Below are 20,027 nucleotides of genomic sequence, written 5' to 3' on the forward strand. Positions count from 1 at the left end.
ATGACTCAGGGAGACATCAGTGTTTGTAGATGATTGGAATGAATGGGGGATACATCATTTTTTTTTAAAGTGAGGATCACAATTCACAAGACTTCAATCAATGCTCATGATAGAACAAGTGTACAATTGGATTGATCTATATGGCGTATTCTATCATGAATATATGTTTGTATGTCCACATAGATGTATATATGACTGTATGAATAGATACAAAATGGAGAACTCAAGCAAACTAGATGAAATAACTTGGCAAAATTTTCTTACTCTACACCAGTTTACCACAAATTGTTTGTCACCATATCTTACTTCTCCATCATCATCTCTTTCCTCGCAAATGCAATTTAATGTTTTAAACCTTCATCCTCCTACATATTGAGAAATAATCTTCTTCACAACTGAGGTAGCTTTCAATTTTCACACATGTACTCCTAGTCCTAAAGCAGGGTTAAAGCTATTGTCGGAGAAAGTCAATTAAGTGCATTGGAATTGAGGTGGATGAAGGCAAACGAATTGTAGTTTAGAGATTATGCTCATTTGGCAACAGAAGGATGTTGACTTTCCAAAAGAGCATTTTTGGTGCTAGTATGCTTTTTGGGGTCAGTGTCCTCCTATAATTGATGGCAGTGTTGTCATCTTGAGATTGAATTTGAAAATCAAGTCCCTATCCAAGTGCTTACAAGTTATAATATTTGGACCTTAAAGATGAAACATGAAGGTCTGTGGCAAATTTATAGTTTGTAGGTCATTTTGCAGAAAAGTAGATGTAGCACAAATGGCATGAGTTATCAAACTTGTCTAGACAGAAAGAAGTTCTGGTAAGTCTTTCAGATCAGATATGGTATTTTTTGTCCGATGTGGTAATTTCTCTTTGGGGCTTACTTCTGTTACCATCTTGCCTGTTTTTGCTACTACATATGTAACGAGTCATGTGGAAAGACACGATATATGCAGCATGGGTAGTTCTTGTACCTTACACGTTATTCTACAGCAGAAGATCTTTGTTATATTTTAGTTTTGTTGGAGGTATTAGTCATTTTTTTTTACTTCAACTTGCTTCTACATTTCCAGCCCAAGAAGGTTTCGCACAGTGGCTTTACACCAATGATGATGTCTGTACTTGCTGACTCACTGCAATGCATGGAGGAACTGATCAAGGCAAACGAGCTTGTTGGCCATATGTGCTTTAATATCTCATAGTGAGCTCATTTCTGGTTTTTGACTGAGGTATAATTGAAAAATCATCTACCATTGATTGGGATCATTGTTTGTTTCTATGAAATTTCTTGCTGATGCTGGATTACAGGCTTCATGGGGTTTGACTGATGATATATCCAGCAAATCTTCTTTAGACAAATCTGATTGGTATGCAGCAATCACACAGCAGTTTCCAGAATTTGCAAATTAATACCTTTTGCTACATCTACTTTTGCGTGTACATTTCTCATCTTTATTTCTTGTGATTGATATTTAAGGCCTAGAAAGAAAATGTCCACCATGTAGCAGAATGGAAGTTCTTTGCTGATCCATTGAGCTTTGATATTACTTATCTAAACAGCATGAAGATGATTATATGAAAGTAAGCCTGGATCTTTCATCATCTAAATGACCATAATGTTCACTTAGGAGTGACCACAAAGAAATTCAGCAAATAAAGGAATTCATAAGATCTGCTGTTCTTAAGATCTTCATTGAAAAAAAATGGAGAATTTCACACCTTTGGCCTGGCAGCAGCCTGCTTTCTAATCAGGTGGCTCAGAGAAGCCCTATTAAAGAATCGCTTGGCTCATGAAATTTCTCAAACAAATTACAAAATGTGGTAGGACCACAAAAAACAAAATTTATCAGGGAGAGCAAAGAGAGCTCTCACTTCTGAGATGCGAAGAATTCTTCAAAACAATTTATTATGTATTCTGTTCATGTAGGCAGGCTCTGATGTGAATGGTAATATTTCCGTTGGAGTAACTCCCATAGGATTGTCAGCTCGTGGTGGCTTGACTGAGATTATCGAATGCTTACCGAAAGCTGGGGCTGATGCATATATACCTAATATAGTAAGTGCTCATATCTTTGCCTTGTTTATTTTTCTGGCGGTTTTTGGCTCTCTAGAATTCTTAGATTGGCTTAGCAGAAGCCCCAGAAGCAAACGTGGTGATGAACTTCATATTGACAACAAAGTAAATACTAGTATGCCACACTGCTATGCTGTAGCTTTGATGTCCTGCTTTCTCTTTGATTGATCCTCAGAATGTCCATTCTATGAACTTTACAATGCACGTGGGAACTTTCTCGTTTTATATTGTCATCTCACGAACTTAGCAGCAAAAAGGGTTTCTACAACAAATGGATGTCATGTACAGCATACCATGAGGTGGTGTAAAAGGTAATGGTAATTATTGACTCTATGAAAAACTGGTGTGTGGTGTCAATTGATGGAACGAAGTCAGCATCATTATTGTCAAAAACTCAAGTGCCAAGAACAATACTAGTGATTCCTTCTGCCCCGCCCTTTTTCCTTTTACTCCTGCAACTCCCTTGTGCTTGAATACCAGCAGAATACTAACATGTTGGGAAACATTGTTGTGCTGTACAGAGTGTAAGATGATGTTGCATGCCTTATGAAACTCATCTTTCTCTTTTCTTGTTCTTTTGCTCTGTAAATTTCAAGATGGGCTGATGAAGCCAATTGAAATTGCTGCAGTTTTTGGTAAACGACAAGATGTTGAAATACTTTTTCCTTCAACATCCCCCATTTCAAGTGTGCCAGACTGGAGCATTGATGGAATTATTATTGATCTAAAATTGAAAGTTCCCAAACAACTGGTGTGCAATCCTGAATCCTAGAAAAAAAACTCTACGTTGTTGCCCCACTGCCCCCTACGGACAATCCCAGGAAAAAAGATAGAGAGAGAAAGAAGAAAAGAAAACCACTAGTATATCTCTCATATGTATTATTATCTTACAGATTTCATTCTGAAATACTTGATGCATGCATCAAGGTCTCATTTATATTTACAAAACTGAATACCTGCTTCAGGAAATGGTTACTATTTAAGATTTATGATGTCAAATCTTCAGTGCCAGATTACATCAAATTGCATAAATTATTGAAACTGAAAAAGGAAGAACTGAAAATTGATCTTTTTCTACCAATTCAATATTCTTTACTATTTTGAATGCTTACATTTGCAGAAAAGGGACTAGAAAGGAGCAAAAGTTCTATTATTTAACTGAGGTCAAAGAAAATTATACATCTATACAGTCTGAACTAGTATTACCTGGATATGTAGCAATCGGAGTTACAGAATTTCAAGTGCCCAACATAATAGCTTGTGAAAATTTAATTGGAGGCTTTCAAGAAACACTACTTTATAAAACTCTGGATAACACAAGTTGTTTGTGATTGTATATTCTTATTTCTACAATAAACATGTACAGAATCAATGCGATGCGATTATTACTATTAGTGTCTTAATAATGTTGTCAAATTGCTTATTTTTGGCTGTACAGTTACATATTCATAGCAAAGTTGTGCAGAACCCTGCTGTGGAATACTAATTGCAGAGTTCTGATTCACATGTCAGTAGGAATGCTATGATGGTTTTAGAGAGACATGAATGCATTTTGGGGAATCATGTGTATTTGCTGGTTTCCTAGAAATCTTCCACAGCAAGGGTTTCAAAACTATAGTTCTGGATGTGATGCAAGATAGGTCTTACTGTTGGGTTTAGGTAGTGGTCAATTTTGCATAATATTATTGCCTTTTATTTGTTATTTCATTGAAAATTTTGTTGAAATTCTTCTTATTGTTCTAGTTTTGTTCACATACTTGTTCCATTTTGTTATACCATATGAATCGACTGTTTAACTTTCTAACTTACTTTGGTCATGCAGGTCCACTTAAATTTTTTCTCTGTTCTCTTATCCAAGTAAAGTGCATCTTGATCTTTTCAGTGAGGCTTTGTCAGGACGTACATTTTTGCCTAGTTCCCACAATTAGGCTCGAAGAAAGTCAAATCTCAATTGTATTAGCACCTAAAATCTTATGGAATGAGTAATCTCAACTTAAGCACAACTTTCTTTCTGCTTTATAAAGAATGGCTTTCCAGGAACTTATATTTTTGCTAATAAAAGTAAATAATAGACATATTTGTATAATGGATTCTTATGTTCTGCATATCATTGTGGAATACGTGCATATGAGTATGTCTATTGATTTGTCCCCTGGTTTTGTAGTCTGTGGAGGCCATTTTGTTAGTACCGACTACATCTAGCACTATGCACATCGTAATGCATAAAGATGAGCTTTACTTTTGTGAGTTCAGTCATGTTTGCTAGGTTTGTTAATCACATAATTCAATCATGCCATAATATTTACATTGTCTATTACAAATTTCAAACTTTCAGAAAAAGTATATAATATACTTCATATGAACTCCAAACTTCATTATTGGAGTGAAAATATAGTTATGCTATACTTGCTGCATAGATTTATGCCTTGGTGGTAGATAATATTAAGGCGTTTCTCCCTTTGATTTTTTTTATTCTTGTATCTGTTTAGGATACTGTGACTTTTTGTGCTTACTTATTTCAAGACAAATACATGTGCACCTCGAAGACTCTTGTGGAATGACTCCTCTGCATGTGGCTGCTGGTTGTGGACAAGAATCTACTACAAAGATTTTGTTGAATCACAAAGCAGATTTAATGTTCTATGTTTCATTATCATCAGCATGTCTTAGATGTTCGTTTCCATGGTCAAAATTCTTTTGCTTATTATGTGGACTTTATCACTATCTCCAGTATGAATTGTCAAAATTTATATGCTTATAAGCAGCATATTTCTCATATGACTCAGGGAGACATCAGTGTCTGTAGATGATTGGAATGAATGGGGGAGACATCATTTTTTTTAAAGTGAGGATCTCAAGACTTCAATCAATGCTCATGATAGAACAAGTGTACAATTGGATTGATCTATATGGCGTATGGTATCATGAATATATGTTTGTATGTCCGCATAGATGTATATATGACTGTATGAATAGATACAAAATGGAGAACTCAAGCAAACTAGATGAAATAACTTGGCAAAATTTTCTTACTCTACACCAGTTTACTACAAATTGTTTGTCACCATATCTTACTTCTGCATCATCATCTCTTTCGTCGAAAATGCAATTTAATGTTTTAAACCTTCATCCTCCTACATTTTGGGAAATAGTCTTCTTCGCAACTGAGGTAGCTTTCAATTTTCACACTTGTACTCCTAGTCCTAAAGCAGGGTTAAAGCTATAGTTTGAGAAAGTCAATTAAGTGCATTGGAATTGAGGTGGATGAAGGCAAATGAATTGTAGTTTAGAGATTATGCTCATTTGGCAACAGAAGGATGTTGACTTTCCAAAAGAGCATTTTTGGTGCTAGTATGCTTTTTGGGGTCAGTGTTCTCCGATAATTGATGGCAGTGTTGTCATCTTGAGATTGAATTTGGAAATCAAGTTCCCTATCCAAGTGCTTACAAGTTATAATATTTGGACCTTAAAGATGAAACATGAAGGTCTATGGCAAATTTATCGTTTGTAGGTCATTTTGCAGAAAAGTGTGGTCCTTCACAGCAGGTCAACATGGATGAACGCGTACAGTATCTGAGGCTGGAGGCAAGTTTCATACATTTTTGTCTGTTAAAGCTCAAGAGAATCGGAAGGTTGACATACATGATGATTGAACTACTAATAAAAGCATGTATTTGTTATGCACATGTGATTCAAATCATTGAAAAGCTTACCATACAAGCTTTTTAGTGTGTCATGATCAAATTTGAGCTTGTGTCGAGGTAATAGGTGCAAGTAATTAAAGTTTGAACATATTTGGAGCAAGTTCAGGGTCTGGTACAGCAAACAACTATGTTGGCTTTAACTTTAACATGGATTTCTTTATTTGACCCAATGGAACTAACTTAAGTTCATGTTTTGATTGGATATATCTCCTATCCCTTTATGGAATCCAATAGAAGTATAGTGGGACAGGTTTATTAATTCAATCGGTGACAGGTGATTTTAATAATTCAACTCAAGGTTTTTTATTTCTTTTCCTTTTTTCCCTTCTTTTCTTTCTTCTTTTCAGCTCAATATAATGAGAATGACAAATTCATGAAGGTACAATTGATATTCTTGTATTTTTTTGAATTAAATGAAGTATCAGACTTTTCATTAAAATTACTAGATGAGGCATCACATGCCTCCTCAATTTATTCTTCTTCATTTACCTAATTCATTATTCTACTCTTTCTATAGATCTTTGCAATGATGATATCAGATTTCATAACTTTTGCATAAATTGGTACTATTAGGTTGGACCTCATATATAAGGATGAAATAAGTTAAAGCATTCCGAGGGCTTTATCATGAATAGAAGATAAGGGTAAGGCCAAGTGCTTCCCTAATGGGAATTCTACAGAATGTGGTACAACAAGACTCTGCTGAGGCTACTAGCAGAAAATATTGTGAGCTCTCGTAGTTATTTAACTTTGTTTGGTAGTTGTTTCCTTGTATGACTTTCCTTTCATGAATTCCTTGTGTGAGCTATAATTGTCCAAGTTCTTTGTTTCCATGTGCCTTTGCGATTATTATCATTTAATCATCGACTTAATTTTGGTTGACTCATCATTTGATCAAGTATCTTGGTTGATATTTGGTTGATGTGTGGTGCAAACAGTTCAAATTACTCATGGCATAATCCTCTTGCTTGTATGAATTTCTGAACAAAAATAAGATGGTGAGAACAAACTGGAAGACCAACATTACCAAGCTTGCTAACAAACAGTAATTTCTCCGCACCCAAAAAGAAAGTACATTTTCTCAGATTAGCATGAATCTTGCAGTATTGCAAGTGGCTGATAGAATGGGGGGGTATTATTGGTTCCTCCTGATAGATAGTCAGGGTAGCACAAATGGCATGAGTTATCTAACTTGTCTAGACAGAAAGAAGTTCTGGTAAGTCTTTCAGATCAGATATGGTATTTTTTGTCCTATGTGGTAATTTCTCTTTTGGCTTACTTCTGTTACCATCTTGCCTGTTTTTGCTATTACATCTGTAACGAGTTATGTGGAAAGAAACGATATATGCAGCATGGTGTAGTTCTTGTACCTTACATGTTATTCTACAACAGAAGATCTTTGTTATATTTTAGTTTTGTTGGAGGTATTAGTCAAATTGTTTTACTTCAACTTGCTTCTACATTTCCAGCCCAAGAAGGCTTCGCACAATGGCTTTACACCATTGATGATGTCTGTTCTTGCTCACTCACTGCAATGCATGGAGGAACTGATTGAGGTAAACAAGCTTGTCGGCCATATGTGCTTTAATATCTCATAGTGAGCTCATTTCTGGTTTTTGACTGAGGTATAATTGAGAAATCATGTACCATTGATTGGGATCATTGTTTGTTTCTATGAAATTTCTTGCTGACGCTGGATTACAGGCTTCATGGGGTTTGACTGATGATATATCCAGCAAATCTTCTTTAGACAAATCTGATTGGTATGCAGCAATCACACAGCAGTTTCCAGAATTTGCAAATTAATACCTTTGGCTACATCTACTTTTGCGCGTATATATCTCATCTTTATTTCTTGTGATTGATATTTAAGGCTAAGAAAGATAATGTCCACCATGTAGCAGAATGGAAGTTCTTTGCTGATCCATTGAGCTTTGATATTACTTATCTAAACAGCATGAAGATGATTATATGAAAGTAAGCCTGGATCTTTCATCATCTAAATGACCATATTGTTCACTTAGGAGTGCCCACAAAGAAATTCAGCAAATAAAGGAATTCATAAGATCTGCTGTTCTTAAGATATTCATTGAAAAAAAATGGAGAATTTCACACCTTTGGCCTGGCAGCAGCCTGCTTTCTAATCAGGTGGCTCAGAGAAGCCCTATTAAAGAATCGTCTTGGCTCATGAAATTTCTCAAACAAATTACAAAATGTGGTAGGACCACAAAAAATAAAATTTATCAGGGAGAGCAAAGAGAGCTCTCACTTCTGAGATGCGAAGAATTCTTCAAAACAATTTATTATGTATTCTGTTCATGTAGGCAGGCGCTGATGTGAATGGTAATATTTTCGTTGGAGTAACTCCCGTAGGATTGTCATCTCATGGTGGCTTGACTGAGATTATCGAACGCTTACTGAAAGCTGGGGCTGATGCAAATATACCTAATATAGTAAGTGCTCATATCTTTTCCTTGTTTATTTTTCTGGCGGTTTTTGGCTCTCTAGAATTCTCAGATTGGTTTAGCAGAAGCCCCAGAAAGCAAACATGGTGATGAACTTCATATTGACAACAAAGTAAATGCGAGTATGCCACACTGCTATGCTGTAGCTTTGATGTCATGCTTTCTCTTTGATTGATTCTCAGAATGTCCATTCTATGAACTTTACAATGCACGTGGGAACTTTCTCGTTTTATATTGTCATCTCATGAACTTAGCAGCAAAAAGGGTTTCTACAACAAATGGATGTCATGTACAGCATACAATGAGGTGGTGTAAAAGGTAATGGTAATTATTGACTCTATGAAAAACTAGTGTGTGGTGTCAATTGATGGAACGAAGTCAGCATCATTATTGTCAAAAACTCAAGTGCCAAGAACAATACTAGTGATTCCTTCTCCCCCGCCCTTTTCCCTTTTACTCCTGCAACTTCCTTGTGCTTGAATACCAGCAGAATACTAACATGTTGGGAAACATTGTTGTGCTGTACAGAGTGTAAGATGATGTTGCATGCCTTATGAAACTCATCTTTCTCTTTTCTTGTTCTTTTGCCCTGTAAATTTCAGGACGGGCTGATGGAGCCAATTGAAATTGCTGCAGTATTTGGTAAACGACAAGATGTTGAAATCCTTTTTCCTTCAACATCCTCCATTTCAAGTGTGCCAGACTGGAGCATTGATGGAATTATTACTGATCTAAAATTGAAAGTTCCCAAACAACTGGTGTGCCATTCGGAATCCCAGAAAAAAATTCTACATTGTTGCCCCACTGCCCCCTACGCACAATCTCGGGAAAAAAGACAGAGAGAGAAAGAAGAAAAGAAAACCATGAGTATCTCTCTCATATGTATTATTATCTTACAGATTTTATTCTGAAAGACTTGATGCATGCATCAAGGTCTCATTTATATTTACAAAACTGAATACCTGCTTCAGGAAATTGTTACTATTTAAGATTTATGATGTCAAATCTTCAGTGCCAGATTACATCAAATTGCATAAATTATTGAAATTGAAAAAGGAAGAACTGAAACTTGATCTTTTTCGACCAATTCAATATTCTTTACTATTTTGAATGCTTACATTGGCAGACAAGGGACTACAAAGGAGCAAAAGTTCTATTATTTAAGTGAGGTCAAAGAAAATTATACATCTATACAGTTTGAACTAGTATTACCTGGATATGTAGCAGTCAGAGTTACAGAATTTCAAGTGCCCAACAAAATAGCTTGTGAAAATTTAATTGGAGGCTTTCAAGAAACACTACTTTATAAAACTCTAGATAACAGAAGTTGTTTGTGATTGTATATTCTTATTTCTACAATAAACATGTACAGAATCAACGCGATGCGATTATTACTATTAGTGTCTTAATAATGTTGTCAAATTGCTTATTTTTGGCTGTACGGTTACATATTCATAGCAAAGTTGTGCAGAACCCTGCTGTGGAATACTAATTGCAGAGTTCTGATTCACATGTCAGTAGGAATGCTATGATGGGTTTATAGAGACATGAATGCATTTTGGGGGATCATGTCTATTTGCTGGTTTCCTAGAAATCTTCCACAGCAAGGGTTTCAAAACTATATTTCTAGATGTGATGCAAGATAGGTCTTACTGTTGGGTTTAAGTAGGGGTCAATTTTGCATAACATTATTGCCTTTTATTTGTTATTTCATTGAAAATTTTGTTGAAAATTGAAATTCTTCTAATTGTTCTAGTTCTGTTCACGTACTTGTTCCATTTTGTTATACCATATGAATCGACTGTTTAACTTTCTTACTTTGGTCATGCAGGTCCACTTAAATTTTTTCTCTGTTCTCTTATCCAAGTAAAGTGCATTTTGATCCTTTTAGTGAGGCTTTGTCAGAACATACATTGTTGCCTCGTTCCCACAAGCTCGAAGAAAGTCGAATCTCAATTGTATTAGCACCTAAAATCTTATAGAATGAGTAATCTCAACTTAAGCACAACTTTCTTTCTGCTTTATAAAGAATGGTTTTCCAGGAACTTATATTTTTGCTAATAAAAGTAAATAATAGACATATTTGTATAATGGATTCTTATGTTCTGCCTATCATTGTGGAATGCGTGCATATGAGTATGTCTATTGATTTTTACCCTGGTTTTTTTGTCTGTGGAGGCCATTTTGTTAGTACCAACTACATCTAGCACTATGCACATCGTAATGCATAAAGATGAGCTTTACTTATGTGATTTCAGTCATGTTTGCTAGGTTTGTTTATCACATAATTCAATCATGCCATAATATTTACATTGTCTATTACAAATTTAAAACTTTCTGAAAAAATATATTATATACTTCATATGAACTCCAAACTTCATTATTGGACTGACAATATACTTATGCTATACTTGCTGCATAGATTTATGCCTTGGTGTTAGATAATATTAAGGCATTTCTTCCTTTGATTTTTTTTATTCTTGTATCTTTTTAGGATACTGTGACTTTTTATGCTTACTTATTTCAAGACGAATACATGTGGACCTCGAAGACTCTCGTAGAATGACTCCTCTGCATGTGGCTGCTGGTTGTGGACAAGAATCTACTACAAAGATTTTGTTGAATCACAAAGCAGATTTAATGTTCTATGTTTCATTATCATCAGCATGTCTTAGATGTTCGTTTCCATGGTCAAAATTCTTTTGCTTACTATGTGGACTTTATCACTATCTCCTATATGAATCATCTAAATTTATATGCTTATAAGCAGCATATTTCTCTTATGACTCAGGGAGCCATCAGTGTCTATAGATGATTGGAATGAATGGGGCACACATCATTTTTTTTTGAGTGAGGATCACAAGACTTCAATCAATGCTCATGATAGAACAAGTGTACAATTGGATTGATCTATATGGCGTATTCTATCATGAATATATGTTTGTATGTCCACATAGATGTGTATATGACTGTATGAATAGATACAAAATGGAGAACTCAAGCAAACTAGATGAGATAACTTGGCAAAATTTTCTTACTCTACACCAGTTTACCACAAATTGTTTGTCACCATATCTTACTTCTCCATCATCATCTCTTTCCTCGCAAATGCAATTTAATGTTTTAAACCTTCATCCTCCTACATATTGAGAAATCATCTTCTTCACAACTGAGGTAGCTTTCAATTTTCACACATGTACTCCTAGTCCTAAAGCAGGGTTAAAGCTATTGTCTGAGAAAGTCAATTAAGTGCATCGGAATTGAGGTGGATGAAGGCAAACGAATTGTAGTTTAGAGATTATGCTCATTTGGCAACAGAAGGATGTTGACTTTCCAAAAGAGCATTTTTGGTGCTAGTATGCTTTTTGGGGTCAGTGTCCTCCTATAATTGATGGCAGTGTTGTCATCTTGAGATTGAATTTGAAAATCAAGTCCCTATCCAAGTGCTTACAAGTTATAATATTTGGACCTTAAAGATGAAACATGAAGGTCTGTGGCAAATTTATAGTTTGCAGGTCATTTTGCAGAAAAGTAGATGTAGCACAAATGGCATGAGTTATCAAACTTGTCTAGACAGAAAGAAGTTCTGGTAAGTCTTTCAGATCAGATATGGTATTTTTTATCCTATGTGGTAATTTCTCTTTGGGGCTTACTTCTGTTACCATCTTGCCTGTTTTTGCTACTACATATGTAACGAGTCATGTGGAAAGGCACGATATATGCAGCATGGTGTAGTTCTTGTACCTTACACGTTATTCTACAGCAGAAGATCTTTGTTATATTTTAGTTTTGTTGGAGGTATTAGTCATTTTTTTTTACTTCAACTTGCTTCTACATTTCCAGCCCAAGAAGGTTTCGCACAATGGCTTTACACCAATGATGATGTCTGTACTTGCTGACTCACTGCAATGCATGGAGGAACTGATCAAGGCAAACGAGCTTGTTGGCCATATGTGCTTTAATATCTCATAGTGAGCTCATTTCTGGTTTTTGACGGAGGTATAATTGAAAAATCATCTACCATTGATTGGGATCATTGTTTGCTTCTATGAAATTTCTTGCTGACGCTGGATTAAAGGCTTCATGGGGTTTGACTGATGATATATCCAGCAAATCTTCTTTAGACAAATCTGATTGGTATGCTGCAATCACACAGCAGTTTCCAGAATTTGCAAATTAATACCTTTTGCTACATCTACTTTTGCGTGTACATTTCTCATCTTTATTTCTTGTGATTGATATTTAAGGCCTAGAAAGAAAATGTCCACCATGTAGCAGAATGGAAGTTCTTTGCTGATCCATTGAGCTTTGATATTACTTATCTAAACAGCATGAAGATGATTATATGAAAGTAAGCCTGGATCTTTCATCATCTAAATGACCATAATGTTCACTTAGGAGTGACCACAAAGAAATTCAGCAAATAAAGGAATTCATAAGATCTGCTGTTCTTAAGATCTTCATTGAAAAAAAATGGAGAATTTCACACCTTTGGCCTGGCAGCAGCCTGCTTTCTAATCAGGTGGCTCAGAGAAGCCCTATTAAAGAATTGTCTTGGCTCATGAAATTTCTCAAACAAATTACAAAATGTGGTAGGACCACAAAAAACAAAATTTATCAGGGAGAGCAAAGAGAGCTCTCACTTCTGAGATGCGAAGAATTCTTCAAAACAATTTATTATGTATTCTGTTCATGTAGGCAGGCGCTGATGTTAATGGTAATATTTTCGTTGGAGTAACTCCCGTAGGATTGTCAGCTCGTGGTGGCTTGACTGAGATTATCGAACGCTTACTGAAAGCTGGGGCTGATGCAAATATACCTAATATAGTAAGTGCTCATATCTTTGCCTTGTTTATTTTTCTGGCGGTTTTTGGCACTCTAGAATTCTCAGATTGGTTTAGCAGAAGCCCCAGAAAGCCAACATGGTGATGAACTTCATATTGACAACAAAGTAAATACTAGTATGCCACACTGCTATGCTGTAGCTTTGATGTCATGCTTTCTCTTTGATTGATCCTCAGAATGTCCATTCTATGAAATTTACAATGCACGTGGGGACTTTCTCGTTTTATATTGTCATCTCACGAACCGAGCAGCAAAAAGGGTTTCTACAACAAATGGATGTCATGTACAGCATACCATGAGGTGGTGTAAAAGGTAATGGTAATTATTGACTCTATGAAAAATTGGTGTGTGGTGTCAATTGATGGAACGAAGTCAGCATCATTATTGTCAAAAACTCAAGTGCCAAGAACAATGCTAGTGATTCCTTCTCCCCCGCCCTTTTCCCTTTTACTCCTGCAACTCCCTTGTGCTTGAATACCAGCAGAATACTAACATGTTGGGAAACATTGTTGTGCTGTACAGAGTGTAAGATGATGTTGCATGCCTTATGAAAGTCATCTTTCTCTTTTCTTGTTCTTTTGCCCTGTAAATTTCAGGACGGGCTGATGGAGCCAATTGAAATTGCTGCAGTATTTGGTAAACGACAAGATGTTGAAATCCTTTTTCCTTCAACATCCTCCATTTCAAGTGTGCCAGACTGGAGCATTGTTGGAATTATTACTGATCTAAAATTGAAAGTTCCCAAACAACTGGTGTGCCATTCGGAATCCCAGAAAAAAATTCTACATTGTTGCCCCACTGCCCCCTACGCACAATCTCGGGAAAAAAGACAGAGAGAGAAAGAAGAAAAGAAAACCATGAGTATCTCTCTCATATGTATTATTATCTTACAGATTTTATTCTGAAAGACTTGATGCATGCATCAAGGTCTCATTTATATTTACAAAACTGAATACCTGCTTCAGGAAATTGTTACTATTTAAGATTTATGATGTCAAATCTTCAGTGCCAGATTACATCAAATTGCATAAATTATTGAAATTGAAAAAGGAAGAACTGAAACTTGATCTTTTTCGACCAATTCAATATTCTTTACTATTTTGAATGCTTACATTTGCAGACAAGGGACTACAAAGGAGCAAAAGTTCTATTATTTAAGTGAGGTCAAAGAAAATTATACGTCTATACAGTTTGAACTAGTATTACCTGGATATGTAGCAGTCAGAGTTACAGAATTTCAAGTGCCCAACAAAATAGCTTGTGAAAATTTAATTGGAGGCTTTCAAGAAACACTACTTTATAAAACTCTAGATAACAGAAGTTGTTTGTGATTGTATATTCTTATTTCTACAATAAACATGTACAGAATCAACGCGATGCGATTATTACTATTAGTGTCTTAATAATGTTGTCAAATTGCTTATTTTTGGCTGTACGGTTACATATTCATAGCAAAGTTGTGCAGAACCCTGCTGTGGAATACTAATTGCAGAGTTCTGATTCACATGTCAGTAGGAATGCTATGATGGGTTTATAGAGACATGAATGCATTTTGGGGGATCATGTCTATTTGCTGGTTTCCTAGAAATCTTCCACAGCAAGGGTTTCAAAACTATATTTCTAGATGTGATGCAAGATAGTCTTACTGTTGGGTTTAAGTAGGGGTCAATTTTGCATAATATTATTGCCTTTTATTTGTTATTTCATTGAAAATTTTGTTGAAAATTGAAATTCTTCTAATTGTTCTAGTTCTGTTCACGTACTTGTTCCATTTTGTTATACCATATGAATCGACTGTTTAACTTTCTAACTTACTTTGGTCATGCAGGTCCACTTAAATTTTTTCTCTGTTCTCTTATCCAAGTAAAGTGCATTTTGATCCTTTTAGTGAGGCTTTGTCAGAACATACATTGTTGCCTCGTTCCCACAAGCTCGAAGAAAGTCGAATCTCAATTGTATTAGCACCTAAAATCTTATAGAATGAGTAATCTCAACTTAAGCACAACTTTCTTTCTGCTTTATAAAGAATGGTTTTCCAGGAACTTATATTTTTGCTAATAAAAGTAAATAATAGACATATTTGTATAATGGATTCTTATGTTCTGCCTATCATTGTGGAATGCGTGCATATGAGTATGTCTATCGATTTTTACCCTGGTTTTTTAGTCTGTGGAGGCCATTTTGTTAGTACCAACTACATCTAGCACTATGCACATCGTAATGCATAAAGATGAGCTTTACTTATGTGATTTCAGTCATGTTTGCTAGGTTTGTTAATCACATAATTCAATCATGCCATAATATTTACATTGTCTATTACAAATTTAAAACTTTCTGAAAAAATATATTATATACTTCATATGAACTCCAAACTTCATTATTGGACTGACAATATACTTATGCTATACTTGCTGCATAGATTTATGCCTTGGTGTTAGATAATATTAAGGCATTTCTTCCTTTGATTTTTTTTATTCTTGTATCTTTTTAGGATACTGTGACTTTTTATGCTTACTTATTTCAAGACAAATACATGTGGACCTCGAAGACTCTCGTAGAATGACTCCTCTGCATGTGGCTGCTGGTTGTGGGCAAGAATCTACTACAAAGATTTTGTTGAATCACAAAGCAGATTTAATGTTCTATGTTTCATTATCATCAGCAAGTCTTTGATGTTCGTTTCCATGGTCAAAATTCTTTTGCTTACTATGTGGACTTTATCACTATCTCCTATATGAATCATCTAAATTTATATGCTTATAAGCAGCATATTTCTCTTATGACTCAGGGAGCCATCAGTGTCTATAGATGATTGGAATGAATGGGGCACACATCATTTTTTTTTGAGTGAGGATCACAAGACTTCAATCAATGCTCATGATAGAACAAGTGTACAATTGGATTGATCTATATGGCGTATTCTATCATGAATATATGTTTGTATGTCCACATAGATGTGTATATGACTGTATGAATAGATACAAAATGGAGAACTCAAGCAAACTAGATGAGATAACTTGGCAAAATTTTCTTACTCTACACCAGTTTACCACAAATTGTTTGTCACCATATCTTACTTCTCCATCATCATCTCTTTCCTCGCAAATGCAATTTAATGTTTTAAACCTTCATCCTCCTACATATTGAGAAATAATCTTCTTCACAACTGAGGTAGCTTTCAATTTTCACACATGTACTCCTAGTCCTAAAGCAGGGTTAAAGCTATAGTCTGAGAAAGTCAATTAAGTGCATTGGAATTGAGGTGGATGAAGGCAAATGAATTGTAGTTTAGAGATTACTCTCATTTGGCAACAGAAGGATGTTGACTTTCCAAAAGAGCATTTTTGGTGCTAGTATGCATTTTGGGGTCAATGTCCTCCAGTCCTCCTAGTATGCATCTTGAGATTGAATTTGAAAATCAAGTCCCTATCCAAGTGCTTACAAGTTATAATATTTGGACCTTAAAGATGAAACATGAAGGTCTGTGGCAAATTTATAGTCTGTAGTTCATTTGGCAGAAAAGTGTGGCCCGTCACAGCAGGTCAACATGGATGAACGCGTGCAACATCTGAGGCTCGAGGCAAGTTTCATACTTTTTTGTCTGTTAAGGCTCAAGAGAATAGGAAGGTTGACATACAAGATGATTGAACTACTAATAAAAACATGTATTTGTTATGCACATGTGATTCAAATCATTGAAAAGCTTACCATATAAGCTTTTCAGTGTGTCATGATCAAATTTGAGCTTGTGTCGAGGTAATATGTGCAAGCAATTAACGTTTGATCATATTTGGAACAAGTTCAGGGTCTGATACAGCAAACAACTATGTTGGCTTTAACTTTAACATGGATTTCTTAATTTGACCCAATGGAATTAACTTAAATTCATGTTTTGATTGGATATATCTCCTATCCCTTTATGGAATCCAGTACAAGTTTAGTGGGACAGGTTTATTAATTCAATTGGTGACAGGTGATTTTAATAATTCAACTCAAGGTTTTTTATTTCTTTTCCTTTTTTCCCCTCTTTTCTTTCTTCTTTTCAGCTCAATATAATGAGAATGACAAATTCATGAAGGTACAACTGATATTCTTGTATTTTTTTCAATTAAATGAAATATCAGACTTTTCACTCAAATTACTAGATGAGGCATCACATGCCTCCTCAATTTATTCTTCTTCATTTACCTAATTCATTATTATACTCTTTTTATAGATCTTTGCAATGATGATATCAGATTTCTTGACTTTTGCATAAATTGGTACTATTAGGTAGGACCTCATATATAAGGATGAAATAAGTTAAAGTGTTCAGAAGGCTTTTTCATGAATGGAAGATAAGGGTAAGGCCAAGTGCTTCACTAATGGGAATTCCACAGAATGTGGTACAACAAGACTCTGCTGAGGCTACTAGCAGAAAATATTGTGAGCTCTCGTAGTTATTTAACTTTGTTTGGTAGTTGTTCCCTTGTATGACTTTCCATTCATGACTTCCTTGTGTGAGCTGTAATTGTCCAAGTTCATTGTTTCCATGTGCCTTTGCGATTATTGTCATTTAATCATCGACTTAATTTTGGTTGACTCATCGTTTGATCAAGTATCTTGGTTGATATTTGGTTGATGTTGTGGTGCCAACAGCTCAACTTACTCATGGCATAATCCTCTTGCTTGTATGAATTTCTGAGCAAAAAATAAGATGGCGAGAACAAACTGGAAGACCAACATTAGCAAGCTTTCTAACAAACAGTAATTTTTCCGCAACCAAAAGGAAAGTACAATTTCCCAGATTAGCATGAATCATGCAGTATTGCAAGTGGCTGATATAATGGGGGGTTATTATTGGTTCCTCCTGATATGGTATTTTTTGTCCTATGTGGTAATTTCTCTTTGGGGCTTAGGTCTGTTACCATCTTGCCTGTTTTTGCTATTACATATGTAACGAGTTATGTGGAAAGACACGATATATGCAGCATGGTCTAGTTCTTTTACCTTACACGTTATTCTATGACAGAAAATCTTTGTTATATTTTAGTTTTGTTGGAGGTATTAGTCAATTTTTTTTTACTTCAACTTGCTTCTACATTTCCAGCCCAAGAAGGTTTCGCACAATGGCTTTACACCATTGATGATGTCTGTTCTTGCTGACTCACTGCAATGCATGGAGGAACTGATCGAGGTAAACAAGCTTGTTGGCCATACGTGCTTTAATATCTCATAGTGATCTCATTTCTGGTTTTTGACTGAGGTATAATTGAAAAATCATCTACCATTGATTGTGATCATTGTTTGTTTCTTTGAAATTTCTTGCTGATGCTGGATTACAGGCTTCATGGGGTTTGATTGATGATATATCCAGCAAATCTTCTTTAGACAAATCTGATTGGTATGCAGCAATCACACAGCAGTTTCCAGAATTTGCAAATTAATACCTTTTGCTACATCTACTTTTGCGTGCACATATCTCATCTTTATTTCTTGTGATTGATATTTAAGGCCTAGAAAGAAAATGTCCACCATGTAGCAGAATGGAAGTTCTTTGCTGATCCATGGAGCTTTGATATTACTTATCTAAACAGCATGAAGATGATTATATGAAAGTAAGCCTGGATCTTCATCATCTAAATGACCATAATGTTCACTTAGGATTGACCACAAGGGAATTCAGCAAATAAAGGAATTCATAAGATCTGCTGTTCTTAAGATCTTCATTGAAAAAAAATGGAGATTTTCACACCTTTGGCCTGGCAGCAGCCTGCTTTCTAATCAGGTGGCTCAGAGAAGCCCTATTAAAGAATCGACTTGGGTCATGAAATTTCTCAAACACATTATAAAATGTGGTAGGAGTACAAAAAACGAAATTCATCAGAGAGAGCAAAGAGAGCTCTCACTTCTGAGATGCGAAGAATTCTTCAAAACAATTTATTATGTATTCTGTTCATGTAGGCAGGTGCTGATGTGAATGGTAATATTTCCGTTGGAGTAACTCCCTTAGGATTGTCAGCTCATGGTGGCTTGACTGAGATTATCGAACGCTTACTGAAAGCTGGGGCTGATGCAAATATACCTAATATTGTAAGCGCTCATATCTTTGCCTTGTTTATTTTTCTGGCTGTTTTTGGCTCTCTAGAGTTCTCATATTGGTTTGGCAGAAGCCCCGGAAAGCAAATATGGTGATGAACTTCATATTGACAACAAAGTAAATACTAGTATGCCACACTGCTATGCTGTTGCTTTGATGTCATGCTTTCTCTTTGGTTGATCCTCAGAATGTCCATTCTTTGAAATTTACAATGCACGTGGGAACTTTCTCATTTTATATTGTCATCTCACGAACTTAGCAGCAAAAAGGGGTTCTACAACAAATGGATGTCTTGTACAACATACCATGAGGTGGTGTAAATGGTAATGGTAATTATTGACTCTATGAAAGACTGGTGTGTGGTGTCAATTGATGGAACGAAGTCAGCATCATTATTGTCAAAAACTCAAGTGCCAAGAACAATACTAGTGATTCCTTCTCCCCCGCCCTTTTCCCTTTTACTCCTGCAACTCCCTTGTGCTTGAATACCAGCAGAATACTAACATGTTGGGAAACATTGTTGTGCTGTACAGAGTGTAAGATGATGTTGCACGCCTAATGAAACTCATCTCTCTTTTCTTGTTCTTTTGCTCTGTAAATTTCAGGATGGGCTGATGAAGCCAATTGCAATTGCTGCAGTATTTGGTAAACGACAAGATGTTGAAATCCTTTTTCTTTCAACATCCCCCATTTCAAGTGTGCCAGACTGGAGCATTGATGGAATTATTACTGATCAAAAATTGAAAGTTCCCAAACAACCAGTGTGCAATCCGGAATCCCAGAAAAAAACTCTCCATTGTTGCCCCACTGCCCCCTACGCACAATCCCCGGAAAAAAGACAGAGAGAGAAAGAAGAAAAGAAAAC

General features: G+C 35.6%; 2 protein-coding genes across 2 annotated transcripts in view; both read left to right on the forward strand.

Annotated features, from left to right (window-relative positions):
- The window catches only part of LOC113463187 (serine/threonine-protein phosphatase 6 regulatory ankyrin repeat subunit A-like), a 42,518-nt gene that overhangs the window by 4,951 nt on the left and 17,540 nt on the right, over positions 1–20,027 (forward strand). The window contains exons 7-18 of the mRNA XM_039119879.1: positions 1,069–1,224; positions 1,304–1,362; positions 1,473–12,375; positions 12,486–13,065; positions 13,260–13,395; positions 13,680–15,067; positions 15,575–15,748; positions 18,095–18,126; positions 18,173–18,259; positions 18,408–18,466; positions 18,727–18,850; positions 19,027–19,155. Coding sequence (XP_038975807.1) covers positions 15,064–15,067; positions 15,575–15,748; positions 18,095–18,126; positions 18,173–18,259; positions 18,408–18,466; positions 18,727–18,850; positions 19,027–19,155 — 609 coding nt within the window. The 5' untranslated portion in view covers positions 1,069–1,224; positions 1,304–1,362; positions 1,473–12,375; ... (1 more) ...; positions 13,260–13,395; positions 13,680–15,063. The remainder of the gene's footprint in view (positions 1–1,068; positions 1,225–1,303; positions 1,363–1,472; positions 12,376–12,485; positions 13,066–13,259; positions 13,396–13,679; positions 15,068–15,574; positions 15,749–18,094; positions 18,127–18,172; positions 18,260–18,407; positions 18,467–18,726; positions 18,851–19,026; positions 19,156–20,027) is intronic.
- LOC113463190 (ankyrin-3-like) lies at positions 927–14,245 on the forward strand. Its single transcript, XM_039119881.1, has 16 exons — positions 927–956; positions 1,069–1,155; positions 1,304–1,362; positions 1,624–1,747; positions 1,923–2,051; positions 7,243–7,329; positions 7,478–7,536; positions 7,798–7,921; positions 8,098–8,226; positions 8,282–8,350; positions 8,841–8,996; positions 12,082–12,168; positions 12,937–13,065; positions 13,121–13,189; positions 13,680–13,835; positions 14,204–14,245. Exons 1-16 carry the CDS (start codon positions 927–929, stop codon positions 14,243–14,245), a joined length of 1,536 nt encoding a protein of 511 aa, XP_038975809.1.

Source organism: Phoenix dactylifera, unplaced genomic scaffold (genome assembly GCF_009389715.1).
Source record: "Phoenix dactylifera cultivar Barhee BC4 unplaced genomic scaffold, palm_55x_up_171113_PBpolish2nd_filt_p 000652F, whole genome shotgun sequence".
NCBI lineage: Eukaryota > Viridiplantae > Streptophyta > Magnoliopsida > Arecales > Arecaceae > Phoenix > Phoenix dactylifera.

What these genes read in the sequence shown, in the direction of transcription:
- LOC113463190 (XM_039119881.1), top strand. Translation starts at nt 927, where the DNA reads ATGTGGAAAGACACGATATATGCAGCATGG. An exon ending in GCAGCCTGCTTTCTAATCAG is followed by an intron (nt 1,748 to 1,922) that starts GTGGCTCAGAGA and finishes CTGTTCATGTAG; the next exon opens with GCAGGCTCTGATGTGAATGG. An exon ending in ATGCAAATATACCTAATATA is followed by an intron (nt 13,066 to 13,120) that starts GTAAGTGCTCAT and finishes TTGGCACTCTAG; the next exon opens with AATTCTCAGATTGGTTTAGC.